This window comes from Nelumbo lutea, chromosome 3 (assembly GCF_056320005.1).
Source record: "Nelumbo lutea isolate HS-2025 chromosome 3, American lotus-T2T, whole genome shotgun sequence".
In the NCBI taxonomy this organism is placed as follows: Eukaryota; Viridiplantae; Streptophyta; class Magnoliopsida; order Proteales; family Nelumbonaceae; genus Nelumbo; species Nelumbo lutea.
The window spans coordinates 35,349,707-35,361,889 of NC_142686.1; the positions used below are offsets into that span (position 1 = coordinate 35,349,707).

Below are 12,183 nucleotides of genomic sequence, written 5' to 3' on the forward strand. Positions count from 1 at the left end.
CCCAACCATGTTTGTTCCCAGAATTTTATGCAAGTGCCAGAATTGAAATCATACCTGACAAGTGGGGAGAAAACTAGAAGCAAATCATGAATGGCTTTCCAAAGTGAATTGCTTGTGGACCTTGCTCTGATTCCAGCATCCCACCCATTCTTCTCCATCCCATGTATGTTTGCCACTATTCTAGCCCATAGCCTTTCCTGCTCTAAAGGAAACCTCCACAACGACTTTCCCAAGAGGACCGAGTTCCTTTTCCCGATATTCCCGAGCCCCAAACCTCCACAAGCTTTACTCTTTGTCACCATTTTCCAGGTAACTTTATGGTCCCTCATCTCCTCTCCCGGCTCCCAAAGGAAATCTCACATTAATCTCTCCAGCCTACTAGGAACCTTCATTGGAATTTTGAACATTGAAAGGAAATAAATGGGTAAGTTTGCTAGCATGGCCTTGATCAGTGTAGTCCTTCCACCAAGGGAGAGATAATTCTTTTTCCAAGAAGCAAGCCTTTTTTTTCAAATCTCTCCACCGTCGGGCTCCAAAAGCTCTCTCTCTTGGGATTATCACCTAGGGGCAAACCTAAATAACTCAAAGGCCAATCTGATACTTCACACCCAAGCACTTTTGCATTCCCCCTAACCTCTCTCTCCTCCATATTCACACCCACTACACAACTTTTCCCAAAGTTCACTTTCAAGTTTGACATTTGCTCAAAAAGTTGAACCACTAATTTCAAATTCCTAATGAACCTCACATTACCTCCTTCACAAAACAAGATTGTATCATCAACAAATTGAGTGAGTGGGATGTCCTCCCTACCAACCCTCCATCCTCTAACGAGGCCCCTAGAGTCTGCTTTGTGAATCAACCTTCCCAGCACATCAGCAACAAGTAAGAGCAGAAAAGGGGATAGGGGGTCACCCTGTCCTATACCTATAGTGGCTGGGAAAAAATCTACCACTATCCCATTCACTAGTATTGAGTAATGACAGTTCCAAACACACCACATGATCCATTTACACCATCTAGCCCCAAACCCCAATTTGGTCATGACTTTCCTCAAAAATTCCCAATCAACCATGTCATATGCCTTCTCCAAATCCAATTTACAAACCACCCCCTTCTTTTTATCCTACTTGGAACTCTCCACACTCTCATTGGCAATGAGAATTTGATCTGTAATCTGTCTTCCACTCACAAAGGCACCCTGATTTTGTTCAATTAAGTCTAGCAATACCTTCTTCAGTCTCAAAGATAACACCTTTGCAATGATTCTGTGCAGGCTATTAACCAGACTAATTGGTCTGAAGTCCCTTGGGTGTAAGGCTTCTTTCTTTCTGGGGATCAGAGCAATGAAAGTGGAGTTCACCCCTCGATTAATATTTCCTCTCCTATGAAACTCCTCAAACACCCGTAGAAGGTCCTCTTTCAGAATATCCCAACAATCCTGATAGAAATCCATTGTAAAACCATCCGACCCTGGAGCTTTTGTTCTATCCATAGAAAATGCAGCTTCCTTAATCTCTTCCAAGTCAAACCCCCTCTCCAAACTTCTCCCGTTATCCCCCCCTACATCTGGCCAGTCCAATCCTTCCACTTACGGGCCTTCTTAGAATGGATTTAAAATGTTCTATACATGCCCCAGTTATCTCCTCTTGCTGAGTTAACTCAATTCCATCCACAACCAGTTTGGAAATGAAATTTCTCCTTCTCCGTCCATCTGCCAAAGAGTGAAAGTACCTAGTATTTTTGTCCCCCTCTTGCAACCATTTACACCTAGATTTTTGCCTCCAGCTAACTTCCTCCTTATGTAGGCAATCCTCTAACTATCTTCTCAAGTCTCTTCTTAGTTCATTGTCCCCCTCTCCAAATTCTCCCATTTCTTCTTTAAAGTCAAGGCTTTCAATTCTGTCCATCATAGTTCTCTTCCTTTTTTCTAGCCTCCCATACTCCAAGATATTCCATTCCTTGATCTTAGCTTTCAAGAATTGTAGCTTCTTATGAAATCCCATCCCCTCCCATTCCACCACTCCCTTACCCTATTTGTAAACCCGGGATAGAGTAACCACATATTTTCAAATCTAAAAGGAGCAAATCCTCCACTCCTTCTCTCTTCCTTGCAAATCACTATGGGCCAAACCCCCTACTTACTTATCCCTACACACCACTTCAGCTTATCTTGTGATCTCTCCTTTCCTCCCCTAGCCCCTTAAAATCCCTCACCATTACCTCTAATTTCTTGCTCACACTTTCTAAAACCTTAAAAATTGGCATGTAATAGACAAGTTAGCTAGTGTTGATTTAATCGAAGTAATTCTGCCACCTAGAGACAAATATCCCTTCTTCCAACTAGCCAACTTTCTACAGAACCTTTCTAATACTGGATTCCAAAAACCCACTTCTTTTGGATTTGCTCCAAGGGACAATCCCAGATAGGTCAGAGGCCATGACACAAAACTGCAACCTAAAATACGTGCACACTCTGCCAAACTCCCCATCCTCTATATTTATCCCAGCTAAGCAGCTCTTTTCAAAATTTATCCTTAAATTTGACATCCTTTCAAACAGCTGCATTGATAGTTTTAAATTCCTTACCCAATCCAAGTTGTCTCCTTCACAAAAAAGAATAGTATCATCTGCAAATTGTAAATGGGTAATGGGTACATCTTCACTTCCCACTCTCCAACCTCACACTAACCCTAAGTATGAAAAGAAAGGGGGAAAGATGATCTCCTTGTCTTATCCCACGCTTAGCTGGAAAGAAGTCTACCACTATGCCATTCATTAACAGTGAATACTGACAAGTACTCAAGCACCCCCATATCCACTTGCACTATCTCGGTAGTTATGATAATGCACAAAGAAAAGAACTGAACCTACTACTTGATGGGATCTACCTACCAAGTTTGCTAAGCAATGAGCTGATTGATGATCCTAAGTGCCCAATCTTTCACTTGGTTTCAGGGACACCAGATATACTTCTGAACCATTGAGAAGAATCAAGAATGCATAGATTGCATTGGTTAGGATAATCCAATCAATTAAAAATCAGGTAAGGTTCATTCATCAAAAAAATCAGGTAAGGGATATCTCCTAGATGCAATCAAAATGGCAGTTATTTCCCATTTTGCATACTGCTGTTTAATTGGTTGATAATGCTCAGATTTTACTTTACATGTTTAAAATGTCAACATATCTCCGAATAGTTCCAGAACACGTGTTGATTTCCATGGATACCAACACGAAATATTATTGGAATCAACATACTCCCAAGTGAAACTACTAGCGCTATGTGGAATATACAAGGTGGTGTTATAACATGATGGGTTGAAAACAGTATTGTAGATACATGGAGCAGCTGTATTAATGGCCAAGTAATGGAGACTGACAACTTTGAACCATCTCAAAATCTTTTTGGGGTGTGATGTTAAAACCTTTTTTTTTTTGTGTAATTGATTATCTGGTTGATAGATTAGAATTATTTTTACTTTTTTATCAGTAATTGTTTTTAAATTTTTTAGTTCAAATTTTGCTTCAGCCTACTCTTATATAGTTTTAACACTTAAAAGGTCCACAGGACAATTTTGCAGCATGTTATTTTGTATTACCCTTAGTTTCTTGGCTTTGTTTGGTGGGTTGGAACTAGACCTGTTCACAGGCCAAGCTTCAGGCCTGACCCAGATTTTGGCAAAAGCCAAGCCTGAGCCCGGCCCATGAACAGGCCTAGTTAGAACAACATAATAATCTAAAAGTATTGGTTTTGATATCAAATGTCACTTGGTAACAAAGACAACATTTTTTGTAGGTAAAATGTCAGAATTCAAAAAAATAGAATTACTTTAGTAGTCTATACTTTCCCATAGACGTGTCTACAAGCCCATGCTTTCTCATCTTGCTGAGTCAGATTCTTGGACACGCATCAGATTCATTGAATATTTTTTGCACATTTCACAATGCTTCCACCATGTCTATAATTTTTATAATATTCTCGTATAGCATTTCTGACACTTCAGGCATATTTCTTATATTTAGATGGCCAACATTTCTACTAACACTGGCATCTTAAACCTTATAAACTAGTACAAAGTCTTACGGTGCTTGATTGTAATTTCTGCTGAACAGAGGAGCCTATCTTAGCAGGTGAGATGATGTTGTATGAGAAAGTTGGTCCACTTGATAAAGATTGGCCAGGGATTGAAGGTTGAAAAGCTGTTGCAGATGCTGGTTGGTTTGATACTAAAGCCTGCATTAAACAAACAAAAAGTTGTATGGGGGAACGGAGGGGGATAATATCTATATAAATCAAAAAGATGAGATAAACACTGGAAGGTTTTCAATAAATTCTTACTTTGCTGATATGAAAAAACTGGAAACTTACAAGACTAGATGAGTTCTCCAAGGAGCTTCCAGAAGCAGTGTTTTGCTTAGGAATCACACTGTAAGAGAATGAAGGTGCAGGAACAACATAGCCTGGTCCGGTAATGAATTTTGCTCTGATGGATTCTTGTGCTGGTTCATTTGTGGTACCACTTGGACCCTTTGGATTTGATGAGCCCGAAACTGGGGCTGGGGAGGCAACAGTTGGATTTGAAGGGCCTGTAGCTTGTCCTAAACCAGAGGCTTGAGCTGTTATCCCAGAAGCTGAAGACTGCAGCTCCTGTGATGAGGACATTACTTATCTGCTAAATATAGAGATAACGAGATAAGAATCCAATGCACAGAGTATTAAGCCAAATACAGTGCCATGTTCACATAAAAAAGAAATGGTGAACATGAGAAATAAATTTCAAAGACAAAGAAACAAACTATCAAAGTAAGAAAAATAATCTGAAATTGTAGTAAAACCTTGGAAATATTAGTATAAGCCAGGAAGTCTACACCGAGAATGAGATTGGGAGACCATCAGCAGCACCAAGAAAAAAGACAGGGAAAATCGACTATGTCCTCTAACCTTAAGCATCCCTGACTGTAGACCCCCGATTCTTCAACATAATGCAGTGGTTTAATATGATTATATATTTGCTTATCGAGATTTGTATAGAAGCGTCCAATTCAGAATCAACGATGCAGGTTTAATAATTTGTGAACATTAAAAGTTACGAAGCAAACGAAATAATAACAAAAATTCGTCAATCATAAGCAAAGTATCGATTTCCGCAAGCGTCTGTAAAATGTGAAGATTTTCAAAACATTCATTCCACTCGTTGCTTGCACCAAAGCTTAAAAAGGTTAAGTTACACTAAAATAAAACCAAGCTTATACAGAGTATAACGTTACAGAATAAAACAATAAACCATAACACTGACTGCTCCAAGAAAATAAATGAAAGAAAGAAGAAATGACAATAACTGAAGCATAGAGCAAAAACATAAGCAATAGAACCATTTAATTGAACAGACAAACTCCAATTTTTCTCTAACCTGCAACCAGGTGTAAAGATGAGTAGGCAAATAAGCGGAGAGAGAGAGAGAGAAAGAGAGAGTTTGAAGATGGGGCGAAGCCCCTTTTTTCGTTTAAAAGAATAAGACAGGCGACGGCCAGTTTTCGTTTCAGAAGAAGAAGAAGAAGAAATAGAATACATGCCTGGTATGGAAGAGTATTCAGAGAAGGAGTTTCAGTTCAATCTAATTTTGCAGCAGATGAGCTTCAATCCGTAAACAATTTCCAGGAAAATACTTCAATGGAGTTTGTTTTTTGAATCTAGGTCAGTTTGTGTCAATCTTCAACTCTTTTAACCATTATCTTCCGACGATCGAAGTTTTCTCTCCTCGTCAGCTCGACTTTTCGAAGTTAAAACTCGGACTGGTTAGGGTTTTGCTTTCTCTACCGAGATGGCAATGGACCATAAAGCACTCCGGATCGTCTGCGTTTAGACTCATACAAAACCCCCCTTCGAGTATACACAATTTTGAGGCACAGCCGCTAAGACGCTTAACGGAAGCGAAAGTAACATGTCAATGGACGAAAATGCCCCAGAAGTGTGGAGGATTTCATGTTTCAGGACTTGCCGGTTTGTGGTGAAATGCTCTGCCCCTGCGTCGTTAACGTAGCCAGTTTGTACGTAGTTTTTTGCCTTTTGGTAATTTTATTGTATTATTAGAGCTAGTTTTTTTAACTAACAAAAAATTTTATTGTATTATTAGGACTGCCGGTCAAGCGATAACGCATGACGTGGCAAAAAATTATACGAACTCGCTGGGATTTATTGGCAAGTCCAAGCATGGACGATCCAAAGTGATATTCAAGCAACTTTATAATTGAGAGGTTTATGCATCTTTTTTATACATTATAGATACAAATATAGGTAGACTTTGCTTGCTGGGGTTATTATATTTCCTATTTACAATACAAAACAAAAAAAAAAAAAAAAAAGAGCGCTTGATCTTATGTTATTGCAAAACTCGAATCACATCAACTGAATCCATCAAAATATGGCCTTTCAAGAAGTTAGCAACATAATGGATTCCCTGTAGAATGTCATTTAACTCAGCTTCCTCCACGACCACGATCCCCGGTTCCTCGAAGTTCCCCCCTACGATTCCAATACAAGATAAAGATCATGGTAAATAAATATCATCAAAAGTACTGATATTGTTCTTCTATCTATAAAAATAATAGTAAAAATTGTCAATTAGTACCTTGTATTTAGTGTTATTTTGTTTTTTGAACTTTAAAATGTGACAATTCAATATTCGAACTTTCAAAGTATGACAATTAATACCTGTCATTAATCAATAGTTAACTTATTATTAAGTGACATTTGAAAAATGATAAAAATGTCCTTTGGGTGTTATTTAATTTCCTTTATCAACCATCTAAACATTGACAAAAAAATAACAACCCTAAAGCTGAGGTTACGTTTGAATGGGATTCTGGTGACCTCAACTTTATTGAATAGAAGAGGCAGAGATTTAAGACTATGAATTTTTTTTGTCAATATTTTAATAGTTGATCAAGAAAATTAGATGACACTTGAAAGGGCATTTGTGTCTTTTTAAATGTCACTTATTGGGTTATTAACAAATAATTAACAACGGGTATTGAATTGTCATGTTTTTTAGAATTTGGGTACTAAATTATCACATTTTAAAATTTGAGGACCAAAGTGATAATAGACTTAAAGTACATGATACTAATCGAGGACTTATCCAAAATAATAAATCAACATTTGTATTCACCCTTAATGTAAACTTGTTCTGATTTATAAAAGCAATATGACCATTAAAAACGGGAGAATTAACATGAAGGAAAATATGTTGATTTTAGCTAGAATTTGATGCACTAAATCTGTTTAGCCCTAAAACAACTTTGTAGAGAGCTATGACATACCAACTTATTACAACAGAAATCAAATTACGGTCAGGCAGCGAGGTTATTAGTGCATTCATGCAATTTAAGGAGGACCCTTGAAAAATATTTTGAATATTGATATTCCAAGGGGCAACAAACAAGATGGATTTAGCCAAAGGGCATTCAAAAAATAAGTGATTGATTGTTTCTGAATGCTGTTTACAAATACTACATTGTTGATCTTAGGGGGTGAAAATAGGGGTTGTTTTACTATAATAGAACTGCTAAGAATCCGCCAAATGAACAGATGATATCTATGTGGAACATGATGCTTCCAAATGCATTTAAAGTATGGAAATAAGCATGCTTAGTAAAAAATTTCCCAGAGGGATGAAGAATCATGACCCAAGCAGTAGAATTTTCCTCAGGAAAAATACGAGTGTTAAGAAAATCTTGAAGATCCTCATTATTGAAATGATGTTGAAAAAGTTATTGATTCCAAGAACCATTTGAAATGAAAGACGAAATTGGGACATTCTTCAAGGTTGATGAAACATGTTGGGCAACAACTATACATTATTGTTTATCTTCACCCAAGGAATCTGATCAATTGCAACTATGGGTTTGAATTCACTAGAAACCCAATTTTCTGAAAAAAAAAATCCATTCAATTGGGGAGCCACAGACTTCCAAATTAAAGGAACCTAATGGAATAAGAGAATAGGGAATTGTCTCATCTATTTGGATTTCTAAAGCTAAGCCCAAAGTTTATGTTGTTCGTTTATAAATCGCTTGACAAATTTTTAACAATATCAAATCGAGCACCTTTGGGTTGGGCCAATCTATTCATTTCACACCAATGGAAAATACGAGGATTTGAATCAGATTTGGCCCACCGGAAACTCTTTATTTTTTCTTGATTTCCGAATTTGTTTTCAAGAGAAAATTGAAAGAATACTCCCAGAAATTGATAGGGTTAGATTGCAACACTGACTGAGCAAAGGCTTTCCACTAATAATCAGGGGTGGCAATATGGTGGGTGGGGATGGTTTTGTAAATTTTAGACCATATTGTCTCCCTAGACTTTCCAACCTGTACCTTCCCCAAAATCCACAAGTTAGTAATCCAAACCCTTATCACATATCGAAATGCAAAACTCTCATGGACCCTACCTTCTTTGCATTAAAGGGTCGGTGGGTTGGGTTACAAGCATCAATGTTGCTAATTATTTAATTAAACATGTAGATAACACGTAATTATCATTCACATGAAATTCAATATATTATTAAATTTAACACCTAATATATAAGTTCATATGCCTTCCAACAATATAAGGGTCGAGAGGGGTTTAATTATTTCTTTTATATATAATTGTGATACACTTAAACCCAACAAGGAAAAAGGCACCCTAAAGCATCTAACACAACAAAAAGTGTGTTTTGCAGCATGATTTTAGGAGTAAAAAGCAAGAAAGTGCATTTGGGTGCTACCATTAAGGCATCAACCAGCTTATTGTGATACTTGTTTATGACACTATATACTAATGTTAACTTACAAAATGAGAGAAATCTTAAAAAATTATTTATTTTTATTTCAAATTTAATTTATTTGACAAAATTACAAATGCTGCATTTGGAAATGGTGCAAATAAGTGTGAAAATATGTAGAGTGTAAAACGGTTCATATAAATTGCAAATTTGGGTTAGTTTTGCACTGATAAATTCTCTTATCAAACAGACTTTTAGTTGTAATTGATATAAACATTAATTCCAATAAAGCATATGCTTTTTTTTTATCAAAAGCCCACTTGAATGCAATTTTACTTATTTTTCATTGATATACTTTTATATCTTATTATTAATATAAATATGCATTGGTCTGTCATTTATCAATGCATAAATGTAATGTTGCCAAACACAAGCAAAAGTGAACCAGAATGCAAATTTACCCTGAATCGGAATTTACACTCCATTTGCATCGTTTCTAAATGAAGCCAAAAGAATTCCACTTGCCCATGGTTCTTTTATCCCTCTCCTCTTCTTTTGTATCTCTCACGGTCTCACCCATCCATTCCATCTGCCCCAAGACCCACTCTCTCTCTCTCTCTCTCTCTCTCTCTCCATGATCTCCAATATCCCATCTCTTTCATCTCTTTTTTCGTTTGGCTCATTCTCCCTCTCCTCCCCCTTCTCTTAGTAGAGCAGACACCACCTTCGGTCGGAATTTTTTATAGTTGCCATTGCCATTGCTCACCATTCCATAGTTGCCACTGGTTAGAATCAGTAGTTTCCATTTATAAAATGTCATCGTCATAGAAAAAATATCGGATTAGGCGGAATACAATTTTTTTTTTCCTTAACAATTTCACATGAATGTAGAGCTGCACCTTCAACGAAATAAGAAAACAAAGGCCATTCTGTGGTCGTCCCATGAAAAAGTATTTCCTCCACCGATAAAGGATTCACAAACTTCCCAACCCATTCAACGATTTCATAGTCATTTCCGTGGTGGAACCCAGTAAGACGACCCAGTGATGAACAACAACCAATTTAGTGCTACTCTTGACCATAATTCCATGAATCAGATCAAGGTACCACCAAAGTTCTTTTACTAGGCATGTGAGAAGAAAACCTGATTTTCTTACAATGTGTTCCTTTTGTCACTCTCATCAAATATTACATTTTGAGAGATTAGAATAGATGCATGCCTTTACCAAATACAATTAACCTCACCTGCATCAGATGACTATCCTTTGATGGCGATTATCAATGTCTACAACTACAACTGTCTACCAGCGACAGTGGCTATGACTAGTTCTCTTGGATGGATTAGGGGTGTGTGCAAGTGTGTGTGTGAGAGAGAGAGAGAGGGGAAATAGTAATGTAAAAAAAAAAGGAGATAGAGGGGATCTTGGGGCCATGGAGCGGTTGGGGGAGAGAGAGTGAGACCGCGAGACAAAGAAGAGGAGATGGAGAGAAGAGACGTGGGCAAGTGGAGTTCTTTTATAATTTTGTTAAATAAATTAAATTTGAAATAAAAATAAATAATTTTTTAAAGATTATCCTCATTCTTTATGTCGATACAAAGTTTCATAAACACATATCACAACAAGATAGAAAATTGACATGAATTCCTATGGACAGGAGACAACCAAAATTTCCCTATGCAATGTGGGGTTCTACAAAGCCATGTTGCTGCATGTTAATTTTCACTTGGGGGCGTTCGTTTTTTGGATTTTGAGAGGGGGATGTTGGTCAATGGGATTTTGGTTCTCATTGACCAAGAATCCCATTTTTTTTTTTCATATTCATGTGGGGACCAAGGAAATTTTATTTTCTTGGGTATCACTTCCTAAATGGCTAAATAGATTTCCCACCTAGGGGAAATTTGCCAACACATGAATGGTCAAAAAATGCTTCTTTTGATAATGGATTTTTATGGTTATAATGGTCATTGCTTTATTTACATAAGAAATAAAAGAACATGGATAAATGCACTTACTAGGGTAAGTGTTTCCGAGGTAAATGCATTTACAAATTACTGAAAAGCGAACAGGGCCTTGGTGGCATCATGTATGCAATATGGCTATATACTATTTAATTATTGGTAGTTAAAAATTTCCATTCATTGTTTAATTAATTTTTGCTAATTATTTAATAATTTTCATATGTATACATACATACATATATATATATATATATATATATATATATTATATGGTTAATTATTTTTAGCATTAAATAAACAGAATTTTAAATGTTTTATTTTTTGCGATTGCTTATTTAGTATATGGCGTGTGTTAATATTTTTATTAATTATTTAAATATTACCCTTGTTTAAATGAATGAACTAATTTGTTATTTCTATTTTATTAGTTGTAGAAGTGTGTCATGTAAAACCTAACGTACTGTAAAAGTCTATTCAAACATCAACGATAATTAACTGTACTCAATATTATCTTGATTTTTATGGTATTTGGTGGGGTGATCGTTCTTAGCCTAGCCTACAAATTTTCAAACTTAGGCCTAGGATTTTATGTTTAGGTAATTAGGTCCTACCCACCACATTAATCCCAACAAATTTGTCGGTTGGGCTTGGGCCTAGTTTTATAAATCTGGCTCAGCCCACTAATTTATGGATTTAGTGTGGTGGGTAAGACCCAAACATAAAATTATTTGTCAAAGCTTGAAAATATGTAGGCTATATAGGTTGGACTAGGATAAGAATAATCACCCAAAAATTACCATAAAAATCAAGACAATATTGAGTAGAATTGATTCCTGATATTATTTGAATAGGCTTTCATAAAGTTGTTCTGTTTCACATGACACCCTTCTACCACCAATATAATTAACTACTTCATACAAAAGGGGAAATACTTAAATAATTAATAAATATTAAAATTATCATATAATAAATAAGCAATCATGAAAAAATAAAACATTTAATAATTTGTTTAATTAATACTAAAAAGGGAGAAAACAATAGAAACGGCCTTTTCTGTTTTTTTTAAAACAAGTGGCATCATTTTGGAAACAAATAATGGATAGAGACTTTTGTGAAGAAATCACCAAAATCATCATTTTTAAAGCCACATCATTAACTCTATCATCTTTGTCACTAACTCCATCAATTATCTTTCTTCATTAATCGTGCCATTAACTCCCCTCCAATAACTCATGTCATTAATTCTCTCTCCTTTTAATTACTTCATTAAAATTTATAAGTTTCACTAACTTCATCTATATCTATATGACTATATCCATTTAAATTTAATTATAATTTTATATACATTATGTATATTTACATTTAATTATAATTGTTGATAAAAATATAATTCAATCAAAATACAATTTAAAACATAATTAGCTTAATTAGATTAATTAACTTAATATAATT

General features: G+C 35.8%; 1 protein-coding gene across 3 annotated transcripts in view; it reads right to left on the reverse strand.

The window, feature by feature from the left end:
* PRP40C (pre-mRNA-processing protein 40C) overlaps positions 1–5,915 on the reverse strand; it is a 72,680-nt gene extending 66,765 nt beyond the window's left edge. For all 3 annotated transcript variants that reach the window (XR_016110194.1, XM_088979257.1, XM_088979256.1), the window contains exons 1-3: positions 5,578–5,915; positions 4,373–4,673; positions 4,088–4,237 (exon numbers count right to left, since the gene is read on the reverse strand). Coding sequence is in view for 2 of the 3 variants with exons in the window: in XM_088979257.1 (XP_088835383.1) it covers positions 4,088–4,237; positions 4,373–4,666 (444 nt within the window). In the remaining variant the exon portion in view is untranslated. The remainder of the gene's footprint in view (positions 1–4,087; positions 4,238–4,372; positions 4,674–5,577) is intronic.
* Between the last annotated feature and the right edge of the window lie 6,268 nt (positions 5,916–12,183).